The 23902-nt window shown below is 41.9% G+C and overlaps 1 protein-coding gene across 3 annotated transcripts in view; it reads right to left on the reverse strand.

Annotated features, from left to right (window-relative positions):
• Positions 1–761: 761 nt before the first annotated feature.
• Positions 762–23902, reverse strand: part of P4HA2 (prolyl 4-hydroxylase subunit alpha 2) — a 142371-nt gene continuing 119230 nt past the window's right edge. For all 3 annotated transcript variants that reach the window (XM_053465324.1, XM_053465325.1, XM_053465322.1), the window contains 2 exons: positions 5213–5309; positions 762–1365 (listed from right to left, as the gene is read on the reverse strand). In XM_053465324.1, coding sequence (XP_053321299.1) covers positions 1295–1365; positions 5213–5309 — 168 coding nt within the window. In that variant the 3' untranslated portion in view covers positions 762–1294. The remainder of the gene's footprint in view (positions 1366–5212; positions 5310–23902) is intronic.

Below are 23902 nucleotides of genomic sequence, written 5' to 3' on the forward strand. Positions count from 1 at the left end.
CTGTCCAGTGGGCTTCCTAGCTTGTGCCCTGTCCAGTGGGCTTCCGGCCGTGCACCCCTCCACTGGGCTTCCTACCGTGCTCCCCTCCAGAGGGCTTCCTGCCATACGTCCGTTTTCTTGCTAAGAGACCGTTTAACCTGTATTTGCTTATCTTGCCATAATATACAATACATAGCATTACCTGGAATTCTGTCTGTGGTGTATTCCTTTGTGCCTGTCTGTCTTATCCTTCGGTTACCATGCATCGCCGTGTGCAGACAGAACCCCAAGTATCCCCTGCAATGAGGCTCCTACCCAATCTGATTACCCGGGCCCTGACACCGTCATGTGTTTCGAGTCAAGTTTTGCCCGGCCTACAGGACAGCGGGCCACAACTGGTTTAACCACAACTAGTTACCTTAGCAGAGCTGGAGGGACTGTGATGCAGATACTTACGGGCTGGGTACATCTAGAGTGGGGAATTGGGGCCTAGTATGTGGAGGTAGGGGTGATGAAAGGGCTACCTGGGGAAGTTTTATTGGGAAATGATTTGGGTAGCTTAACATTCTCCTTTCTTGCAGATGTAACCCCTTTCCCTAAGACTACCCAGCAGCAAGCATGGAAAAAACACTTGAGGAATGCTGACCCTACACATGATTGTACCCTGACATCCACTCCTATTTCCTGGGTATCCCAAACTGCCAGAGACAGAAAGAGAGAAGGGCACAAAATGGCCAAAAATCATCTTCTAGTCTGCTGAAACAAAACTAAAGAGTACTTCATGAAAATTAAGTATTTATTTTAAATAAGGATCAGTCAAATAAAACATTTAAGTGTTCTTATCTTTAAACATTAATCGCGTGTATTGATGCCATACATCATAGTACAATTTATCGTAGTTTTCATCTGCACCCAAATGTCCATTACAATAGATGTTGCAGTAACACAGTAGCTCAGTTTTATAGAATATACCAATTAATTGTTTGTCACACTAATCTGAATTCACACGGAACAAAACTTTCTAGTTACTTACTATAAGTATCATAAATACAGGGGTTAAAATGACAGAATACAATGTGTCTTTTAAGAAGGGGACGTGGTAAATGTATTGTTGGAATAACTGCATATAAAAACTATAACAAATCAACCATGTGGAATTATATTACTTTTTTTGTTAGTTTAACGTTTGCAAACCAATTTGGCAAAATATTCCTTTGAATGATATGTTATCGGGGAAGGTTTTTTGCTTCACAATACTAGATTTCAAAAGTAAATAAAAAAACAAAACATAGAAAGAGAGAGTGAATGGTAGTTTTCAGTCAACTTCTGTCAATCCACAAGGCCTTAAGAACTCTTGTCCTCTTTCGTGGAACCATTTGTTTGAAACTGCATAGAAAAAAAATGTTTCAATGTGAAGATATAAACATAAATCTACACATATACATACAAACAAACAAACAAACTTTATGGAGCCAACACAAAGCTTATGGTCAGTGATGCCATGTCAGTATTTAATAGTATTTAATTTTCATTGTTGTTAGATTAATTTATTAATCATGAATCATTAATGCCTAAGCAGTGAAGTAATGAAACAAATGTGAGTTATACATGCAATTGCTTCAGATGAGGCATTTTGTTTTACTCCGTTTAGTAAACTTTCTCTAAATACCATTATTGGAAGACATTTTGGACCATACTGTATATGCTGTTCATTTTGCATGATCTTACCACATTCATATGAATCAGACATGTGCAAATGATTCAGAAGAATTTTTCAGTTCCTTTTTGGGGGCATATAAATGTTTCCCTACCTTCTCTACCAACAACTTCCACATCTTCTTCTCCTCTCTTTTATCTTCTCCCTTCTCCTCTTACTGCTGCCTTCAGACTGCTATTTTCAATCTGCTATCCTCATCATAGCAGATGACCTCGTTACATCTCTGCGGACTTAACCCAGCAGGAAGTTCTGCACGTATGGCAAAATGACAGCATACTTCGTCATTGTAAGTGCCATTTTGGCAGAAGTTCAAGCCAGGTTATATTTCGGAGATGCAGACAAAGATAGAAGATTAAAAGTAGCAGATTGAAGATAGAAGAGAGAAAAGAAGGGACTTCTCCCTTCTAAAAGATAGAAGATGAAGAAGCTGAAGTGGTCCACAGTCAAGGTAGGGAAACATTTAGAGAATGTGAGAGTGAATGAACAAGAATTGTGAGACAGTGAGTGAATGGCCCACTTATTTCTGCTTTGTTTTTCTCTTTCATTTTTTTCATGGCTTTGTAAGAAATGCCAAATAAACCAAAAATCTGTACATTTGCTATTTGTACGAATCCAAATTTGAATTACAGCCCAGAAAGTTTCAAGTGGTTTAAGGCTTGGTTTCCATTGGGTTTTTTTTTGCTAAAAACGCCTATACAAACGCCAATAGCGCCACCTGGCGTTTTTTTTGTGAAAAACGGCTGCAGCCAGATGTTAGCTGTAATTCAATAGGAAATCGCAAAATGCCATTTCCACTTGGCGTTTTTCTGTTTGGCGTTTTTTCAGTCCTCTTTGGCGTTTTTCTGCTTTTTTGGGCTCTGTGGCAGTTTTTCAAAACTGCAGCATGTTGACACTCTGGCGTTTTTTGCAAGAAATCTTGGCTTTTTTTCTCCAATAGAAGTCTATGGGAGAGAAAAAACGCCATGAAAAAGCCATGTGGGTTTATTGCCTTGGCGTTTTTTATGGCGTTTTTTCCACAGTTACAATGCAGAGGATGGACCCAGTATCTGTGTGTCCTATGAGAAATAGGCTGAAAACAAACAGTTTCACACAAAACAAAGTCCTGGACTGGTTCATATTGAATTTTACACCATTTGGAACAAACATGCCATTACAAACAAACATACGCGACCGGATCCTGCGTGCCAAAAGCAACAGCAAACAATTTGCACCATCATTTGGGGCCAATCTTCCCAGAGGAGCAGACATTCGAAATAAAGCATGCCTTACAAACCACAGAAAAGAGACAAAAGGGTCTACCAAGTAAATGACATCAGGAGAGGGCAGATACTTGCCATTTATCCTAATCCCTTTTAGCTGGGTGAAACTTCTAACTTGTAAAGGCTGGAAAAACTGCCTAAGGTCAAAAAAAGCAATTTCCACAGAAAGGCTAAAACGCCAGAAAAAACTGCAGAAAAAACGCCAAAACGCAGCTAAATGCAGTGGCAGTTTTCTTGGCAGTTTTCCTGGCGTTTTTCATCAAGAAAAAAACGCCGGACAAAAACCCAAGTGGAAACCTAGCCTAACAAGTATGAAATAACAACACTGATGTGTAGGGCTGCAACTAACGATTATTTTAATAATCGATTAGTTGGCCGATTATTTTTTCAATTAATCGATTAATCGGATAAAAAAAATGCAATTTTTTTAAATTTAAAATAATGTAATAAAAAACGTACAATTTACACTTTCATCTCTTTATTGCAATGGCCTCTCTCTATTCACCTTCTTATTTTACTGACATAATAATAAAAGCTACAAGAACCCAAACACAGTGTTTCTCAAACTGGGTTTTAATAAAGTTATTAGTAAATATTAATTCATATGTTAACTATTTTTCATATTTAATAAAAAAAGTTGAGAAAATTTGAGAAAAAGCCTTGTTTAAATTTTTTTTATTTACCAAACTGCCCCCAGTTATGCACATCAGACCCCCAGCTTGCCACTCTGCCCCCATATATGCCATATACCTCTTATATGCCAGATTCCACTGTGCCCCCTGATATGCCACTGTGCCACTGTGCCCCAATATGCCTTATACTCCTTATATGCCAGTGATATGCAACTGAGCCCCCTGATATACCTTTTACCCCCAGATGTTTTATGACCCCCTGATATGCCTAATATCGATATGCCTTATACCCCCTATATGCCCTGAAATTCATAATACCCCCATACACCACTATAACTCACCCATACACCACTTTGGCTCCTCCCCCTCCCATACACCACTTTGGCTCCCCCCCCCATACACCACTTTGTCTCCTCCCCCTCACATACACAACTTTGGCTCCTCCCCTCACATACACCACTCTGGCTCCTGCCCCTCCCATACACCACTCTGGCCCCTCCCATACACCACTCTGGCCCCTCCCCTCCCATACACCACTCTGGACCCTCCCATACTCCACTCTGGCTCCTCCCCCTCCCATACTCCACTCTGCCTCCTGTCAGCAACGGATCTTCACTAGACACCAGGGAGCCGGGCAGAGAGGCAGAGTGGCGTTATGGGAGGGGGAGGGGCCACAGTGGTGTATGGGAGGGTGGCTCCCATACACCCCTCTGACTCCTCCCCCCTCCCATACACCGCTCTGCCTCTCTACCCGGCTCCGTTACTGACAGTAACGGAGGCTGTCTGTGCGATGCAGACACCCACCAGCTGACAGAGAGGATGATTCTCTGTCAGCCTGTGAGTGTCTCCATCGCACAGACAGCCTCCGTTACTCACCTTCACTTACACTGTGGCTTCTATGAAGCTGCAGTGAAAGTCCTTGTCAGTAATGGAGCCGGGTAGAGAGGCAGAGTGATGTATGGGAGGGGGAGGAGTCAGAGGGGTGTATGGGAGGGGGGAGAGAGACGGAAGTGAGAGACCGGCCGACAGTGAGGGGAATCCAGGTCTCCTGCAGCATTGCGGGGGATCTGGATTCCGGTGTTATAATCCGATCTCTGTTTGAGATCGGATTATATAAGGAGAGGAGTTTTTCAGAGCATTTGCTCTGAAAAAAACCTCTTTTTATAATCGATAAAAATCGATTCGATTAATCGATGATGAAATTCGTTGCCAACGATTTTCATAATCGATTATTATCGATTTTATCGATTAGTTGTTTCAGCCCTACTGATGTGGTTTACCTAAAGCTGAAACTAAACTACTGCAGTAGAACATAATTATATTTCATATAAGGCATTATATTATTATTATTATTTTATAACAAGGTGCTTATATATTATAAGAAAAATGCATTTTGTCCATTAAAATAACATGAAATTGATCAGAAATACAATGTAGATGGAATATCTTCATTGGTGTACAGAGGCCCTTTATTTAGCAAACATTACTCCTGTGTATACAATATTATCATTTTAGGATGAGTGTGATAATTGGCAGTTATGTTAGTACAGCTAGCTATTTTCATGGAAAACAGGGAAAATATATGTGACCCCAAACCTTTTAACAGTTACTGTATATTTACTTACCCCATTTACTGCCTACTAACACAGGACAAGCTGCATGTCTTGTTCTGTAATCTCCCTCTCCACTTCTGAAAAGGTTATACCAAAACACAGCTGTTCCCTGCAACAAAGGCACAAAATCACAGTCAATCTTGACAAGCATGGAAATATCATGCAAGCAAGAAGCAGAAATCTGCAAACGCGTGTACTTTTAGCAAGTAACTTCTGTCAGACGGTGCAGGTTAAAGTCTGATACCAGTAATACAAATAGATCATATAAAGATAGTTGCTTTACAATAAAAACACATGATTGATTCTGCCACTTTAAAACAATTTCTATTGTGTTAAGCAGGGCCAGATTAAGAGCATCCTGGGCCTGGTGCTGAGGATTTGTGTGGGCCATTTTATGGAAATAAATTAAATAAACAGACTCTTAACTCCTCGGCATCCATGTTTACTGGATAAAGATGATATCAGTGCTACTCAGATAGTATAGGATATAATGTTATGTAATTTGCTTGGGAGTACATCAGTACACGTAAAAGTCATACCCCTTTGTGTATCGCGCCCAGCCAAGGGCCTGCTGCTTAAGTCTGGGTTGCTCGCACTTCTTTTTTACCGCCCAGGAAAGCAGGAACGCAGCAGGGTCATGTGACGTAACGTGACTCCACTGGGTTCTTACATCCACTGGGCGGTACATCAGACGTTACTTGCACAGTATGCGAGCAACTCACAGGTAAGCAGTGGGCTCCTTCGGAAGTGAAGCAACAGTGACCTCTGCGAGCGCGGTTGCCATGGGCTCAAGGTGCAGTTGCTATGGGCCCCCCAGGAATGACAGGGGCCAGGGCAGCTGCCCCTTTTGCCCTGCGTTAAAGATAGCCTTGGTGATCCCGGTTTCCAGATGGGCCAGTCTGGCCCTGACTGGGCCTATTTTCAGAAAGAGGCCTGGAGCTGGAGCTCTATCAGCCCCTACATCTACACTACACTAATCCAGCCCTGGTGTTAACCATACTTAGTAGATATGCTTACAGGTTTAAAACAGCCACATGTATGCCAAGAGACACTTCCCTGGTTGTTGTATATAAAAAACACTTTTGTGGACCAACCAAATGCTTTCTGCAGAAGATTACTGGGGCTGTCCCTTCAAAATGTTTAACTAAGCCAAAAACTTGGAACTCTTCTCCCAGTTTACTGTATACTTACATGCAAATACATTTATGCCTTTGCTGTCATGCCCCATCTAGGCTGGGGAGCTGCATATCTCTGGTTTTCCCTTTTTTGTTACAATCCATTCCTTGTGCTCTGTTCTGTGCTTCTATTTTTTGATTCTAGTCCTGTTCTTTGCTTCAGCTCTGTTTCCTTTATAAGGTGTGCCCCCCGTTTGTTATGTTTGTCAGTCTGCAGTCTAAAGGTATTTCCTTCTCTGTTCTGTGTATAGATTCAATGTTTAGTTTCAGCTTTAGTTATTCAGTAGGCAGGGTTTAGTGCTAGGACCCACCAAATATTGGAGTACTTTGGCGTAGTGGTGGGCTAAGCATACTATGGCCATATGATGTGACGGAATCTCTAATTGTTATCACATAGTCCTAGGCTAGTTCCTGTATTCATGTTTGTCTGTCTCTTATGTGACTTTGCCCTCTATTTCCTGAATCTCCGGTAGAGGGGTGTCCTGAATCCCTGGTAGAGGGGGGGTCCTGTCCTGAATCCCTGGTAGAGGTGTGTCCTGTCCTGAATCCCCGGTAGAGGGGTGTCCTGTCCTGAATCCCCGGTAGAGGGGTGTCCTGTCCTGAATCCCCGGTAGAGGGGTGTCCTGTACCACGTATGTATTGTCTGGTTATGTTTCTTGCTCAGCCTCCCTGTCCCTTGCTCGCTCTGTTCCCCTTGCTCGCTCTGTCCCCCTCGTTCGCTATGTTTCAGCTGTTACTCTGCTTAGCTTCCATACTCTCAGCCTGCAGCATCCTGCACATGATTCTAGTGCTTTGTCTCATGCCTGCTCCAGGGTGCCTGCAGGATATCACAAAGCTTTGCTTTGTTCTGGACAACATCAGCTGCTATGTCAGGGCGCTGGTATGTGACTGCACAACCCTAGGTGCTCATCACCCGGGTGAGTGCAGTCACCAGACCCTGTCCCACTCCGCTACTGCATCCTGGACTCCTGAACCCCATCATTGGGCGCTCTGGGTCATTACAGTCGTCTGTATATACCCAGTTCCTGACACTCCCAGACACCACAAACCCGTGGCTTAACCCAACACCATACACTAATAACCTACAGTAACTGTCACTGAGCTGGCTAGTCCGACTGTCTACCTTCGCTGAATTGTGCTCCCTTAGCCTGGGACAACACACTCTTTCCCCGGTTTCCCAGTTACTAGCCAAGACTCAGCGTAGGGTATAACCAAAACGAAGACTACTTTATTTTAGCCACACATGGCTGGATATAGCCAGCAAAGCACACATTAACATAAAACAAGATATTGGGATACAAACCGCCTCCCAGAGACAACAGGGTCAGTAAAGGGATTAACAAAACAATGGGGTCCCAACCTCCACTATCTATTACTGGCCGGAATCAGTTCCAGGGATTGGAACTGTAGTGATGGAACTTGGGGGATGACTTAAACATCACATTAGAACACCATGGGGGGGGGTATGGGTCTGATATTAAACTAAAATAATGGTGGTCACTCCCTGGTTGCTGATCCTGGCTGTCTGCCAGAGATAATCCCCTCAGCAAGTGATGAGATAACATCCTGCTGGTGGTAGTCACCGAAGTCTTTACAAAGTCAGGGCCCATAATCAATAGGGAGGAGGCTGGCTGTCAGGCCTCTTCAGTGGCCCCAGTGACGGAGGGTTCCGTCACAGTAACATATGCTAGCACCAAATGATAACTCTCATACACTCATGCTAACACCATACACTAACATACTCTTAAACACTCTAACAACTTTGAATATAAATGACAGACAGGGTCTACTAACAAAGAAACACAACTGTACAATACTTACTGTGAAAAAAAACATTTTGTGTATATTTAGAAGCTTCAGAGGTAAACTGTCAGCAGCCATTTAAACATGTTTATAAGCGGCTGGAGTAAAGTAGTAATAAAAAATACATAAATAAATAAACAGAAAAAATAAAAATATGAAAAATTATTAAATTAAAATGTTCTAACATTTAAAAATAACGCTTAAATTAGGTTTATTTTTATGAGCAAGTGCTAAAATTAGTGCTGTATCTTCTCACAAATCCTGGCATGCAAAGAGTTTAAATACTAGCATTTGAAATACTCATGGGGTGTCTAGTTTAAAAATAAATGTATGGTTAGATGGAGGATATTCAATTGGCAGGGATCAAAGATGTTGCAAATAGGACATGGGCAGAGACTGACCAGATGTCAAAGTGAAAAGAAAACAAAGCGCACCTCCCAAACGTGGCACTTGAGCCCCCAAACCACCCGACAAACCTATGCATGAATGGTCTCACTGCACTCAGGAGAGTTGCTGAACGAATATGAGGATGTTGTTTGACAGTAACATATAACAAGTGCTGTACGTTAGTACCTAAATTACAATGTGTGTGAAAAAAAAACACACACAAAAAATGACTACCACACATTTTTACAAAAGCTGGTAGAATTAGTGTGTGGAAAGGCTTAACATATCAACATTTGAAATACCCTAGGGTGTCTGACATCAGCTGATAATAAGCAAGAGGTTCAGCGGTCAGAGTAGAGGAGGAAGCCAACTTCAGCAGAAGCAGCCATTCAGGGTATCGAGATCCGTTTATAGTAAACATAGTTATATGCTGTTTAGGGAATTGGCTGTTATACACTGCCAGAATTTGTTGCAGAATCAGAAACCTGGCTATCCCGAGTGGAATGACTTGAACAGTACTTAATTGTAAACAATGTACCAGATGGTAACTGTGTTTCTGTGTCACTTACTGCTGTGTGTAAAAAGTATTATGTGAGTTAGTATATGTCACGAGAGCCTCCGTGCCATGGGCTCCTGGAAGGGAATGAGTGTCAGCCTCCTTCCTACAGACTATGGGCCCTGGTATGGAGTGTCACATTTCCCAAAGTACAAGAGACTCTAAAGACTGTGGAGCTCGGACACAGATTTGGGGCGTCTGGTAGGTAATGCAATAGAGCAGCAGGAAATGCTGTCAGAATGCTTGGTTGTATAGGGAGAGGTATTAGCAGTAGAAGGAGGAAAGTACTTATGCCGTTGTACAGAGCACTGGTGAGAAGGTTCAGAGAAGGGCTACTAAAACGGTTTATGGATTAGGGCTGCAACAACTAATCGATAAAATCGATAATAATCGATAATGAAATTCGTTGCCAACGAATTTCATTATCGATTAGTTGAATCGATTATTATCGATTATAAAATGAGGGTTTTTGCAGAGCAAACGCTCAGAAAAATACCCCTCATTATATAATCCGTTTGAGTGACTCACAGCAGCAGCTCCTACTTACCAGTCCCTCCCTGTAATCACTGTGACAACTGGCCCCGCCCCTTCCTTCTCCCAGAAGGCCAGAACCACATGGCTGTGACACTCATCTAACTGTAAGTATAAAATTAATATTTGGGCTACTGAAAGTTAGGGGAGGTGGGGGTTAATTTAGGGGCAGTTATGGTTAATGGGGTGTTTAGGGTTAATTTAGGGGCAGTTATGGTTAATGGGGTGTTTAGGGTTAATTTAGGGGCAGCTATGGTTAGTGGGGTGTTTAGGGGCAGCTATGGTTAATGGGGTGATTAGGGGCAGTTATGGTTAATAGGGTGTTTAGGGTTAATTTAGGGGATGCTGTGGTTAATGGGGTGTTTAGGGTTAATTTAGGGGCAGTTATGGTTAATGGGGTGTTTAGGGTTAATTTAATGATGAGGACTGAGGGTTAATGTGCAGTTAGAGATAAAGGGGGGCCAAACTAAGGGGAATCTAAATCCTGGGGGCCGTGAAGATTAACCCAGTACTTATTTATAAAAGTATGGTGTCAGTGTGATGCGAACGGGTCTGTGACTCTTTGAGGGGACTATGAGATATCGGGCATATCTGGGGAGGACGGAGTGACATATCTGGGGGTAAAAGGCATATACATTATATAAGGCATATGTGGGGAGGGCAGTGTGGCATGTCTGGGGAGGACGGAGTGGTGTATCAGGGTGTATAAGGCATATCTGGGGCCACAGTGGCATATCTGGGAGTAGAGTGGAGTGGCATATGTGGGGAGGGCAGCGTGGCATGGCTGGGAGGCAGTGTGGCATGTCTGGGGAGGATGGATTGGTTTATCAGGGGGTATAAGGCGTATCAGGCACAGTGGCATATGTGGGGGTGGAGTGGCATATGTGGGAGGCAGCGTGGCAAGCCTGGGCTCAAATGTGCATAAATTGGGGGGGCTGGTTGGGAAATAAAGACAAGAAATGCATTTTATCAAAGTTTTTTTTATTCTGCTGTTTGTATTTAACATCATTTGTTTATTAAATTATTTTAAATAAATGAAAACTGAACATTCATTTTTTTTATCCGATTAATCGATTAATCGACAAAATAATCGGCCAACTAATCGATTATGAAAATAATCGTTAGTTGCAGCCCTATTATGGATTACAGGCTAAAACTTACCAGGAAATGTTAAAGGATGTTAAAATATATAGCTTGGAAGACAGATGTGACAGGGGGATATGATTTAAAACTTAAAGGGAATCAACAAGATAAAGGAAGGGAGTTAATTTAGAATGAGAAATACTATCACAAAAAGAGGACATAGTTTTAAGGTAGAGGGGCAAAGGTTTAAAAGTAACATCAGGAAATATTACTTTACTTAAAGGGTAGTGGATGCATGAAATAGCCTTCCAGCGGAAGTGGTAGATGTTAATACAGTGAAGACATTCAAGGAAGCATGGGATAGGCATAAGGCTAAGCTTGATATAGGATAAGGCCAGGGACTAAGGATAGTATTCAAAGGTTGGGCAGACTGGATAGGCTGAATGGTTCTTATCTGCCATCACTTTCTGTGTTTCTATACATTAAAAATAATTACCAATCAGTTTTTGATGGTTCACTTAGGATGTTTAAAGACACAGCAACTAAATGGCATCTGAAACATGGTGCCAATTTAAATTTTTTAAAGCCTTCCCAGTGTATTGATGGGACATAACTTCAAAAAGCTAGAAGAATTCAGAATCATAAGAAATGGAGCAGAGCACCTGGCATCACCAATTGTTCCGGTCAAGAAAAGGTTAGGTAAAATTCGTATGTGTGGGAATTGTCCGCATTGGCTCTAAATGAAAAACTGATTCTTGACCAACACAACGGATGAAATCTTTGCAATTTGGGCCGGTGGACAAAGGTTCACAAAAATTGATCTTGAAAATCCATACCTTCAATTAAAAGTGCAAAGAGATTTAAGTGAATTACTCACCATCAATATACACAAGGGACTTACCAGTATATGGTGTTCATTTCCCCAGCACCCGCTATATGGCAGAGAAGAATATACTACCATTTACACAGTAATATGCTGGTCACTGGACATACTGAAGAGGAACATCAGCAAAATGTAAAATTTGTGTTTCAGAGGCTTGTAGATTACAGTCAATACCCAGAAATGCAAATTTTATAGCATTAAAAATTTTATTAAAATATAAATTTTATAGGGGGGGAGACAGAGTGGCAGCATGTTTTTTTGGTGCTTTTTTAAAGAAAAAAACTTTTTCTTTAAAAAAGCACCAAACTTTTAGGGTGCGGCCTATATACGGGGGTGGCCTATATCCGAGCCAATACGGTATTTGTGCAAATTAGTGCTCCTAATCACAGTGCTATGTTTCATATTGGATGGATGGCCTAAATACATTTCAGAGTAATTAAAACCTTATTGCAAACATTACTTGGAACCAACCGTTTAAAATAATTCTCTATTGTCGGAAGAAAGAGTTGTTGTACTTAAAAAATACAAAATTAGGTGTTGTTGCATAAGGGCATACCAAGCTGCAAGTTTGTCTGGTGCCCAGAGATTTTTGCCCATTTGCTAGAGATGATTGTTTTGGATGTATACAATCTGCTAGACAACATCCACACAGAACAATACAACCAAGGCATTGGCCACAGACTCCATGACAAATTCATACTGATACCCTTGGTCAAATTGGTGGAAAATTCCTTTTTATTGCTCATCTCTTGGCAGCAAGGAGGTAAGCAAGAAAAAGGAATTCTCGGTAAGTAGTTCTCTAACTTTCCCTTGCCATCCCTCGCAGAAATCACTCAAAGATAAAACAGGAAGAAGAGGAGGTCAACACATAGCCGCCTGAAGAACCTTTCCCCCCCCTTAAGGTATGCCCCATTGTCATATAAGACTTGGTAATTTCCTAAACAATCCACTGACAATAATCTGGACACCTTTCTTCTTCTTGAAGAAGCCCAAAAAACAAAGAACAGTTAGAATCTAGTCTCCATGATGCAGATTCCTGCAGATATAAAAGAAGACATCTCTTGACATCTACACAGTGAAGCTGCCTCTCGGAGTCATAAGTAGGTTGTGGGTAGAATGAAGAAAGATGAATTTCTGGTCTGAAATCCTCAAAAATGATTTTAAGCAAAAGGAGCTTGGCTGAAGTTTCTTATAATGTCTTGAAAAAGAGGTCTTGTTAAACCCTGAAGGCCCAGGTTTAGATCCCATGGTGCAACACAGAATGATCCTACATATGCCCATAAGGAAACAACAAACTTAAGGATGCATTAAGTTTCTTATCCATAAATTCAGAGCACCTCCAGCGTGGAGCTGAGGAATAAACACCATGAGGAGCATCTGTTTCCAGATCTTCAGGTATCTGGTTGAAGTGATTGCTTTCCTACTCTGAAGCAGGGTGGACACAACCTTCTTGGATAGCCCCTGTTAATATAGAAGGTCCCCTTCAAAAACCATGCTGCTTAGAGCTCGGAGGATCTGGATGAGACACTGGACGAGACACTGAACCTTGGCTAAGAAGGCTTGGACATGCAGGCAGAAGAAAGGGTGACGCCTGAGACATCCTGACCAGTTCTGAGTGACAGATTCTACTTGGCCAGTCGGGGGCAACATAGATAACCAAAAACCCCTCTCTTTGTATCTTCTGAACACCATTGCAATCAGAAAAAAAGAGAAATACCACATAGGAAAGAGTATGATTCCAAGCTTGTGAAAATGCATCTATCACAACTAGATTTCCTCTTGGACATAGGGAGTCGGAATTCTGAAGCTTGGTATTTCCTTCATCTGCAGATGAAGGAAATTTTTTTGATCCAACCTCCCTCGACTCACTTGTGAGATGTGGAAAGGGCTCAGTCACAGCCACAAGGAAAATGCTCGATACTGCTAGTCTCTTTCCTAGTCCCCAAAGGAAAGCCCTCGTTTCTTGTCTACAACATGGGATACCACAGGCTAGTTTAAATGGCCCGCACCCGTCTGAGAGTGCTCCTTTGGCCCTAAGTTGATCTCACCAAAGGACAGGAAAAAAAATAACAAATGGGGGAAAGACAACATGCTTCCTGTCTTGTACAGCAGGAAAAACACATAAGGGAAAAAGAGGGGAGGGGTAATTTATAGTTAAGTGCCCTACCTGTGTCGGGAGGAGGAGTCTGAGTGATTTCTAGGGATGGTAAAGAATAAATGTTTTTGCTCATAACGGCTATATCCAGAAGTTTGTTTGATGACTACTTCTTCAACAATCTTCTCTACTTAGATTACCAGTGGAGTTGGTCTCTGACAAGGGCCCAAAATTTACTTCAAAGGAGTTTAAAATGGTCAGGTGGAGTGCTTTGTGGCCAAAAATGAAAAGTATTTCCTATTTTGCTTCAGAGCACAACACCAAATTCATGGTTGGGAGAACAATAAACACAAAACTGGATATACTAAGGGATTCTACGACTGCAGACAGAGTCATGATACCACTTTCTGAAAATGACCAAAGAGAACACATACTTAATGAAGGAGATACTGGAAAAGACTAAGATTCACTGGAGTACCCCTGGAAGGGATCCTCACACTTTGTTTCCAGCTAGGGCTTGGATAATTTTTTTCCCACATGTAAAAAAATTACATTGTTCAGCGATCTCTCCTTCTTCCCGAGAATATCATCAATATTCTGAGAAACATCAACATCCTGAACACAGGATGGGTGCCTCATCTCCTGGACTAGAGATTGAAGGCTGGGCAAGTTGAAGTAATATAGCCTGCATTTCAAACCAATTCATGAATTATTTTCATTCATGTACCACCTCCTTAGCCCTCGTACAGGAAGAACAGAGAGATTTCTTTGGGTCTTTTACAGTCTTGGATGAAATGCTGTATGCCCCATGGGAGGAATCAAAAGTAAAGGAAGTTCAGTCCATTTTGGTCAGCAATTCAAACCTCACAATTGCTGCCTAGACCTTTTGTTTCCATAAATTCACATTGTGATAATTCTCTCAAAGACATTTGGGATGAACCAATATTCAGGAACCAGCTGGAACAGCGACTAATAAACAAAAAGCTACACCAGAAACATGTAGTGTTCACCCAAACAGGATGCATCATTCAAAGCATCTAGCTCAGGGGTGTCCAAGTTTTTTCTGCAGTGGGGCACTTCATCAGAATTGTATACGTCTGAGGGCCGCACTCAATTTCACTTTAATAAGATATGCAGATTAAAATAAAGTAAATGACACAAAATCTTTACTTTTCCTCTCACTGATTTCCGGGCCTAGAAAGTTTTGTGATTACAAATTCAGGATTCTGGTTAAGTAAAAATGAAATAGTTCTATTTATCCTAGGGATATACCGAAATGAAAATTCTGGACCAAAAACGAAAATTTAGGGTTCACTTAGCCGAAACCGAAAACGATCCCCCCACTTTTAAAAATAATAAAAAATCCCACACTTTTAATAAAAGTAAGTTACACACCAAAATTGTACAAAAAAAATAATAACAATGTTAATATATATATATATATATTTATATATATATTATGATTGTTAACAGCAATCTCAGGCATACCCAGATTCCAGCATGTACTGGTTGGCTGGGCATGATAGGAGTGTGATTGCTGTCAACAATCATATATAAATTTATATTGTTATTGTATTTTTTGTCCAATTTTGGTGTGTTACTTACTTTTAATAAGAGTGTGGTTAACACCAAAACCAAAAAAATTCAACAAAATTCAAAATTGGACAAAAAAATTCAACAATATGACTTGGCATGATAGGAGTGTGATTGCTAACAGCAATCACACTCCTTTTATACCCAGGCAACCAGTAAATGCTGGAACCTCGAGGTGCCACGGGCCGCATTTGGCCTGCGGGCTGCATGTTGGACGCCCCTGGATCCTCCTGTCTCTCCGCCCCCCCCACCCCACTTAGCGGTACTTTTGAGTCCCCGGTGCTTAGTCCGGGCAGCGTGTAGAGCTCTACACGATTCTGGTACACAACCTCCGCTGCATTCGGGAGGAGGTGCGGTTAGCGGCGGGGGTTGTCTGCGTCCATCGAGCAGACCTTCCCCGGCTGTCAGAGATCAGAGTTCCCCGTGATCTCTGACAGCCGGGGAAGGTCTGCGCGATGGACGCAGACAACCCACGCCGCTAACCGCACCTCCTCACGGCTGCAGCAGAAGTTGTCCACGCGAATTGCGTAGAGCTCTACACGCTGCCCGGACTACGCACCGGGGACTCAGAAGCTCCGGTAAGTTTGGAGGAGGGAGGGAGTGTTAAATGGGGGGCATAAGGCATTTCTGGAGGCAGAGTGCTCTATGAAATGCCTTTTAACCCCCTTAATGCCAGAGTGGCATATAGGGGTATAAGGCAATTCTGGAAGCAGAGTGGCACATAGGGGGTGAAAAGGCATATCATGGGGCACAGTGACATTTAGAGGTTTAAAAGGCATATCATGGGGCACAGTGGCATATAGGGGGTATAAGGCATTTCTGGGGCAGAGTGGCAAGCCATTTTTTATCCAGTATTGCCAGAAAGCATAACTTTTGCTATTCCATGTGGTTTGAGCCAAGATCCCTTTCTCAATTGGTGTATTAGTTGCGATTTTATCTTTGCCCATGGGATTGGGTCTGAGGTTCTCCAATTTCTGGCCAGGACTATCCTTATTGCCATCAGTGAATGTAACAAAAATTGTGTGTCTTTTCTTGTTGTTTTAGGTAAATTTAGATGAAGTAGAGCCCTTTCTGGTATTAATTCCCAGTGACGGCCAAATTTAGCAACCAGCCTCTGTGATACCCTCAACCTTAGTCTATTTATCGGGGTGCAACCCCACCATATGTGGAGGGTTTCTCCTCTTTCTTTCCCGCATCTCCAGCAATTAGGTAGATTATTAGGGAACATTTTTATCAATGCTCTTCCTTTGACTAGATGTTTAAAAAGGCTTTGGGTTTTAGAGCTCTGATTCCAGTTCGCAGATTTTAGGAGGAAGCTCTTAACCCTTAGGTATCTAAAGCATTCCTCTACTATCTACAAATTTCAGTTGGAGTTGGCTCAATGGTTTGATGGTACCTCCATCAATCAGATCTTCTATAGAAAAAATTCCCCTTTTGTTTCCAATTTGTTAAGCCTAGATTTTCATATTTTCTATATTACCAAGTGGAAGGCCTGTTATCTTCAAGTCCTACCTTCTTTTTTACCCAATACCAGTTTTTAAGGAGATGCCTCAAGGCCAGGCTATTCCCGTTTCCATCATTTCTGTAAGTATCTTAGAGGAAGTCCAGAAAAGTGTTCGTAAATCTTTATGTGGGTAGTTTTTAGGCAACTCCCCTCTATACCATAATTCCTGTGTGGATTTATTACTTTGGGTCATACAAGCCTGTGAAAACAGGGCAGTCTGTGAATAATCCTGGATGATAGGCACACCCAAACCACCATGATTTCTATTTTTTGTGATAACCTGCAGTTTCAATCTAGGTTTTTTACTAATCTATTTATGGACCGTTGATTTAATTCAAGCCAGCTAGTTGGGTTAATATATGGCATCATCCTGAAAATGTATATAAACTTGGGGAGAGTGTATGCCTTAACCAATTTTATTCTTCCCCACCAGGAAATGAATAGTCCTCGCCACTTCATAGAAGAGGCGGTCATGTCCTTAATTGAAGGGAGGAGATTAATCTCCATCCATGAATTTGGCATTGTGTTAATCCTTATTCCTAAATATATAAAAAGTCTTTAGCCCAACCAAAACCCATTTTCTCTATCTCTTGTTTTTGTATTGTGTCCAGAAGAAATGGCAATGCAATTGATTTGTTAATATTCAATTTATAATTTGCCACATAACTATATTGATCTATCAGTGCCATAATCTGTTTCAACAAATTTATTGGGTCCCTGACAGTCAGTAGGACATTGTCCGTGTATAGTTTAGTCTTTTGTGTCCCCTCCTCCCCACAGCCCTAATATCTCTTGCGAGCGGTTCTAATGAGAGAAGGTGTAGAAGGGGGGAGAGGGGGCATCCTTGTTGCGTGCCATTGGCAAAGGGAAACCAGTTCAATTTAATTCCTGGACCCACAACTCTACCCATTGGCTTGGTGTATAGGGCCATAATTGCCTGATATATTCTCCAATGGAATCCCATGGTCAGCCTAAGGTAATTATGTTATTCAAGCTTTCTAGGGCTTCTTCAGAAAGTTTAGTTAAAATGATACCATTTATTGGCTAACTGAGAGTTTGATTGCGAGCTTTCGAGACCAAGTTGTTAGGTCCCTTCCTCAGGCATTAATGAAGCTAACACAGATTTATCTAAATACAAAAGCACAATTCACACATTAACAAAGACATTAGATAAACACAGAGGTATTGGGGAATTTGTTCAGCAGTAAATTAGTTGGACTAGTAGAGATCCAATGGACAGATATGGTTCAATCAAAGCATTGTTGGTCAGTTCACTCCCTGGTTAGAGGGGCCATAAAACCATTAGACATATGCCAGATCCATGAAGGTGTCAAATGTTTCCAGGAATAAGTTGTTTGTAGTGAATTCGAATTGTGGGAGGATTAATGGTTGGTGATGTTATAATGGGAGATGAATTCTCTGTCTCTGTTGAGGCCAGTAATTAGGGTATTAAAACGGTATATTAGTTTGATCTCCCATATCTTTCTCTCCCTCTGGGTGCGGAACGATCCCATCAGTACTGACAGCTTCACATCCTGAATGCTGTGTCCAGGCTGACAGAAGTGTTCTCCAACAGGTGTATCTACTTTTTTCTGTTTGATGGTATGTCTGTGGGAATTGAACCGTTTGTGTAATGCTTGGCCTGTTTCCCCCACGTACACCGCTGTTGGGCATCTAGCACACATGATGAGGTACACCACGTTAGATGATTTGCACGTAAAGCAGCCATTGGTTTTGTGGTGTAAGTGTGAGCCGGGTATCTGTATTTCATCTGTGGGAAGGATGTGTGCACAGGTCTCACATCTCTTTTGTTGGCAGGGAGAGGTACCATTTGCTGTTCGCCTGTGAAGGGTGCTCCTCACTATACATTGTTTGAGATTGGGAGGTTGTTTGAATGAGAGCAGTGGGGGATGTGGGAATATCGTCCAAAGTCTTTCATCAGTGTGCAAGATTTCTTGTAGTTCCTTTGAGATCTTGCGCAGGGCTTCCATTTGTGGATTATAGGTGACCATTAATGGTACTCGATCTCTTTTTTGTGGCTGCTGGTATCTCAGGAGGTTTTCTCTGGGGATACTGATGGCTTTCTGTATTTGGGAGTCTGTGATTTTTGTACTGTACCCATGGTTTATGAATTCCTCCCTGAGATTCTGGAGGTGTTTATCTCTGTCCATAGGATCCGAACAGATGCGGTTATATCGAATAGCTTGACTGTAGATGATTGAGTTTTTGGTATGTCTGGGATGGAAGCTGTTGTGTTTCAGATAGGTTGGTCTATCTGTTGGTTTGCGGTAGAGTGAAGTCTGAATGGACTTGTTCTTTATGTAGATGGTAGTGTCCAGGAACTGGATGTTAGTGCGGGAGTAGCTCAGTTTCAGCTTTATAGTGGGATGAAAGGCATTGTAGCCTTCATGAAATCTGAGGAGTTCCTCTTCGCTACCAGTCCAGATGATTAGTATCTCGTCGATGTAGCGGAGATATACCAGCGGTTTGTTGTGGCAGGTGGAGATGTAGTCCTCCTCCAGTCTGGCCATGAATAAATTGGCATATTGTGGTGCCATTCGTGTGCCCATTGCGTTCCCCATTTTTTGGAGATAAAAGTCCTGTCCAAATGTGAAGTAGTTGTGGTTGAGGATAAAATGTATTAGTTGTGTAATGGGTTCCATTCCTAGGTTCTCCTGTTCTAGGTATTTGCGGCAGGCTGCTATACCGTCACGATGGGGAATGTTGGTGTAGAGGGATTCTACATCCATGGTAGCAAGAATGGTGCCCTCAGGAACTGTGCCGATGTTGGTAAGTTTGTTGAGAAGATCGGTGGTGTCTTGGAGGTAACTGGGCAATCCCTTTACTAAGGGTTTAAGGATTTTTTCAACCCAGCCAGAAATATTTTCTGTAAGGGTTCCGACTCCTGAAATGATGGGTCTTCCGGGGTTTCCCTCTTTGTGTATTTTGGGGAGCATGTAGAATGAGCCCACTTTGGGGTCAGTTGGCACCAAGCCTTCCACCTGTTGTCTGATGTTGGGCGGCAGTGCTTTTATGGTATTCTTGAGTGTTTTGGTATAGGCGTTTGTGGGGTCCTCCTGAAGTTGGATCTAGTGTCTGTCATCAGAGAGTTGTCTGTGTGCTTCTTTTTTGTAATCCTCAGTGTCCATAATAACTACAGCACCTCCCTTATCTGCTGGTTTAATTGTAATTTCTTGATTGTTCTTAAGTGATCGAATGGCCTTCTGTTCCTTCTTAGTTAGGTTGGCAGTTTGTTTGGTATTTTTCTCTAATATTTCAGAGTTGACTCTGTGTCTAAAGCTCTCTATATATCGGTCGAGTGTAGGGTTATATCCTGGTTTTTTTGCTCCCCAAAATACACAAAGAGGGAAACCCCGGAAGACCCATCATTTCAGGAGTCGGAACCCTTACAGAAAATATTTCTGGCTGGGTTGAAAAAATCCTTAAACCCTTAGTAAAGGGATTGCCCAGTTACCTCCAAGACACCACCGATCTTCTCAACAAACTTACCAACATCGGCACAGTTCCTGAGGGCACCATTCTTGCTACCATGGATGTAGAATCCCTCTACACCAACATTCCCCATCGTGACGGTATAGCAGCCTGCCGCAAATACCTAGAACAGGAGAACCTAGGAATGGAACCCATTACACAACTAATACATTTTATCCTCAACCACAACTACTTCACATTTGGACAGGACTTTTATCTCCAAAAAATGGGGACCGCAATGGGCACACGAATGGCACCACAATATGCCAATTTATTCATGGCCAGACTGGAGGAGGACTACATCTCCACCTGCCACAACAAACCGCTGGTATATCTCCGCTACATCGACGATATACTAATCATCTGGACTGGTAGCGAAGAGGAACTCCTCAGATTTCATGAAGGCTACAATGCCTTTCATCCCACTATAAAGCTGAAACTGAGCTACTCCCGCACTAACATCCAGTTCCTGGACACTACCATCTACATAAAGAACAAGTCCATTCAGACTTCACTCTACCGCAAACCAACAGATAGACCAACCTATCTGAAACACAACAGCTTCCATCCCAGACATACCAAAAACTCAATCATCTACAGTCAAGCTATTCGATATAACCGCATCTGTTCGGATCCTATGGACAGAGATAAACACCTCCAGAATCTCAGGGAGGAATTCATAAACCATGGGTACAGTACAAAAATCACAGACTCCCAAATACAGAAAGCCATCAGTATCCCCAGAGAAAACCTCCTGAGATACCAGCAGCCACAAAAAAGAGATCGAGTACCATTAGTGGTCACCTATAATCCACAAATGGAAGCCCTGCGCAAGATCTCAAAGGAACTACAAGAAATCTTGCACACTGATGAAAGACTTCGGACGATATTCCCACATCCCCCCAGGTCTCATTTAAACAACCTCCCAATCTCAAACAATGTATAGTGAGGAGCACCCTTCACAGGCGAACAGCAAATGGTACCTCTCCCTGCCAACAAAAGAGATGTGAGACCTGTGCACACATCCTTCCCACAGATGAAATACAGATACCCGGCTCACACTTACACCACAAAACCAATGGCTGCTTTACGTGCAAATCATCTAACGTGGTGTACCTCATCATGTGTGCTAGATGCCCAACAGCGATGTACGTGGGGGAAACAGGCCAAGCATTACACAAACGGTTCAATTCCCACAGACATACCATCAAACAGTAAAAAGTAGATACACCTGTTGGAGAACACTTCTGTCAGCCTGGACACAGCATTCAGGATGTGAAGCTGTCAGTACTGATGGGATCGTTCCGCACCCAGAGGGAGAGAAAGATATGGGAGATCAAACTAATATACCGTTTTAATACCCTAATTACTGGCCTCAACAGAGACAGATAATTAATCTCCCATTATAACATCACCAACCATTAATCCTCCCACAATTCGAATTCACTACAAACAACTTATTCCTGGGAACATTTGACACCTTCATGGATCTGGCATATGTCTAATGGTTTTATGGCCCCTCTAACCAGGGAGTGAACTGACCAACAATGCTTTGATTGAACCATATCTGTCCATTGGATCTCTACTAGTCCAACTAATTTACTGCTGAACAAATTCCCCAATACCTCTGTGTTTATCTAATGTCTTTGTTAATGTGTGAATTGTGCTTTTGTATTTAGATAAGTCTGTGTTAGCTTCATTAATGCCTGAGGAAGGGACCTAACAACTTGGTCTCGAAAGCTCGCAATCAAACTCTCAGTTAGCCAATAAATGGTATCATTTTAACTATACTTTTCTCCTGTTTTCTCAACGGCTAACACGGTACAAAACCTTTTTATCAGAAAGTTTAGGAAGAGATCTCTTTATAAAGTAATTCCTTAAATCTGAGTCCCTGACTTTATTTGGTAAATTATATAAGTCCTTAAGGATTCGTTAAAGGCCTGGCCTATCTCATCGGGTGCCAATAGAGTTCTACCTTTATATACTATTCTAGTGATATTTTTTTGCCACAAAAAATCTTACGTAACGAATTATGCACATTATCTTATGTAACAGTTATCATTTTGCATAGTTGAATCCTTGACCATAATTTTACTGAGGCCTGTAACAAGGTGGTTTGCAGTAACACATAACTAGGACCCCCAAGACAGAGGCATAAGAATGAGGTTGCAAAATAAGACTTGAGCAATAGAGTAATCAGGAACAGGAAATGGTTAAGGTAGATGGCAATCAATCGAATAAGATAAAGTCAAGCAGAGGTCAATGGCAAACAGCTTAATCCAAGAGGAAAGCAAGAGGTCAAATACTGGGAAATCCAAAAGAAACACAGCAAGGAGGGTAGATACACTCGATTGACACCACCCAAAAGTTGTCAAACCATGTCTTTATGGACCTTACTTTGCGCACAGGGGCACAGCAATGCTGGAACAGAAAAGGGTCTTTCCCCAACTAAAGCCACATAGATGGAAGCATGCAATTGTCTAAAATGTCTTTGAATACTGTAGCATTACCCTTCACTTTAACTATGGGGGCTAGCCCAGAACCTGACAAACCGTACCAATTATTCATACTTCAAAATTTTACAGCAGACACTATGCATTCGGATGGGTAGCATTTCCCTGGCATCTTCAAAACCCAGATTTGTCCCTAAGTCTCCAAAGCACATGTATCCACTGAGTCCATCGGTTCTGTGCTTTACACCACTCCTGCTGATGTTTGCCATCACTCATAGTGATCTTCAGCTTGAGTGCAGCTGCTTAGCCATTGAAACAAACTTCATGAAGCTCCCGATGCACAGTGGTTGTGCTGGTGTTGCTTCCAGAGACAGTTTGGACTCTATATGCTCTGCATCCTTGCTCTGCCAGTGTGCATGGTCTACTGCTTAATGGCTGAGCTCTTACTCCTAGATGTTTCCACTTCAAAATCATAGCACTTACTAGGGCAGATCTAGCTTGGCAGAAATTTCACAAACTGACAAATTCAATAACTGGAGGGCTGTCCACATGCATTTGGTCACATAGTGTATAATTTCCACATTTTGTTTTCCCAAAATGCATAACTTAATTTATTAACATTAAAACTAATTTGCCACTTGGTCACCCAGTGCTCCAATTTGATCAAATCTCCAAGCAATATCTAGTTCAGACTGTATTAAAATACCTAATTTTGTGTCATCCGCAAACCCATTATCAAAAACATTAAATAACAGTGGACCTAGGACAGAATGAAACCCACTTTTCATTAACAACAACCCGTTGAAATGTATATTTGCACCTGGGTTGAAACTGGCTTAAAGAATGTCACCCATTTTCAAGGTTTCAGTAACCTTTTGTGAGGAACTGTATCAAATGCTTTGGCAAAATAAAAAAGACCCAGGTGTATATTTTAAAAGTTCAAACATGTGCTCCCTATTCCTGAACTTTTTGTTCCAATATTCCAGTGAATGCCTGAGTAATTAAAATCTCCCATAAAACGTGACCTAGATGTGCAGCTTTTTTGGTTTGTAATAAAATCTTATCTTCCCCTCAATACTAATATTTGGGGGTTAATGCACTGCAGCTCTTTGCACCAGTGCAAATTTCTACAATTTCTAAGGCTTCA

Source organism: Spea bombifrons, chromosome 4 (genome assembly GCF_027358695.1).
Source record: "Spea bombifrons isolate aSpeBom1 chromosome 4, aSpeBom1.2.pri, whole genome shotgun sequence".
NCBI lineage: Eukaryota > Metazoa > Chordata > Amphibia > Anura > Pelobatidae > Spea > Spea bombifrons.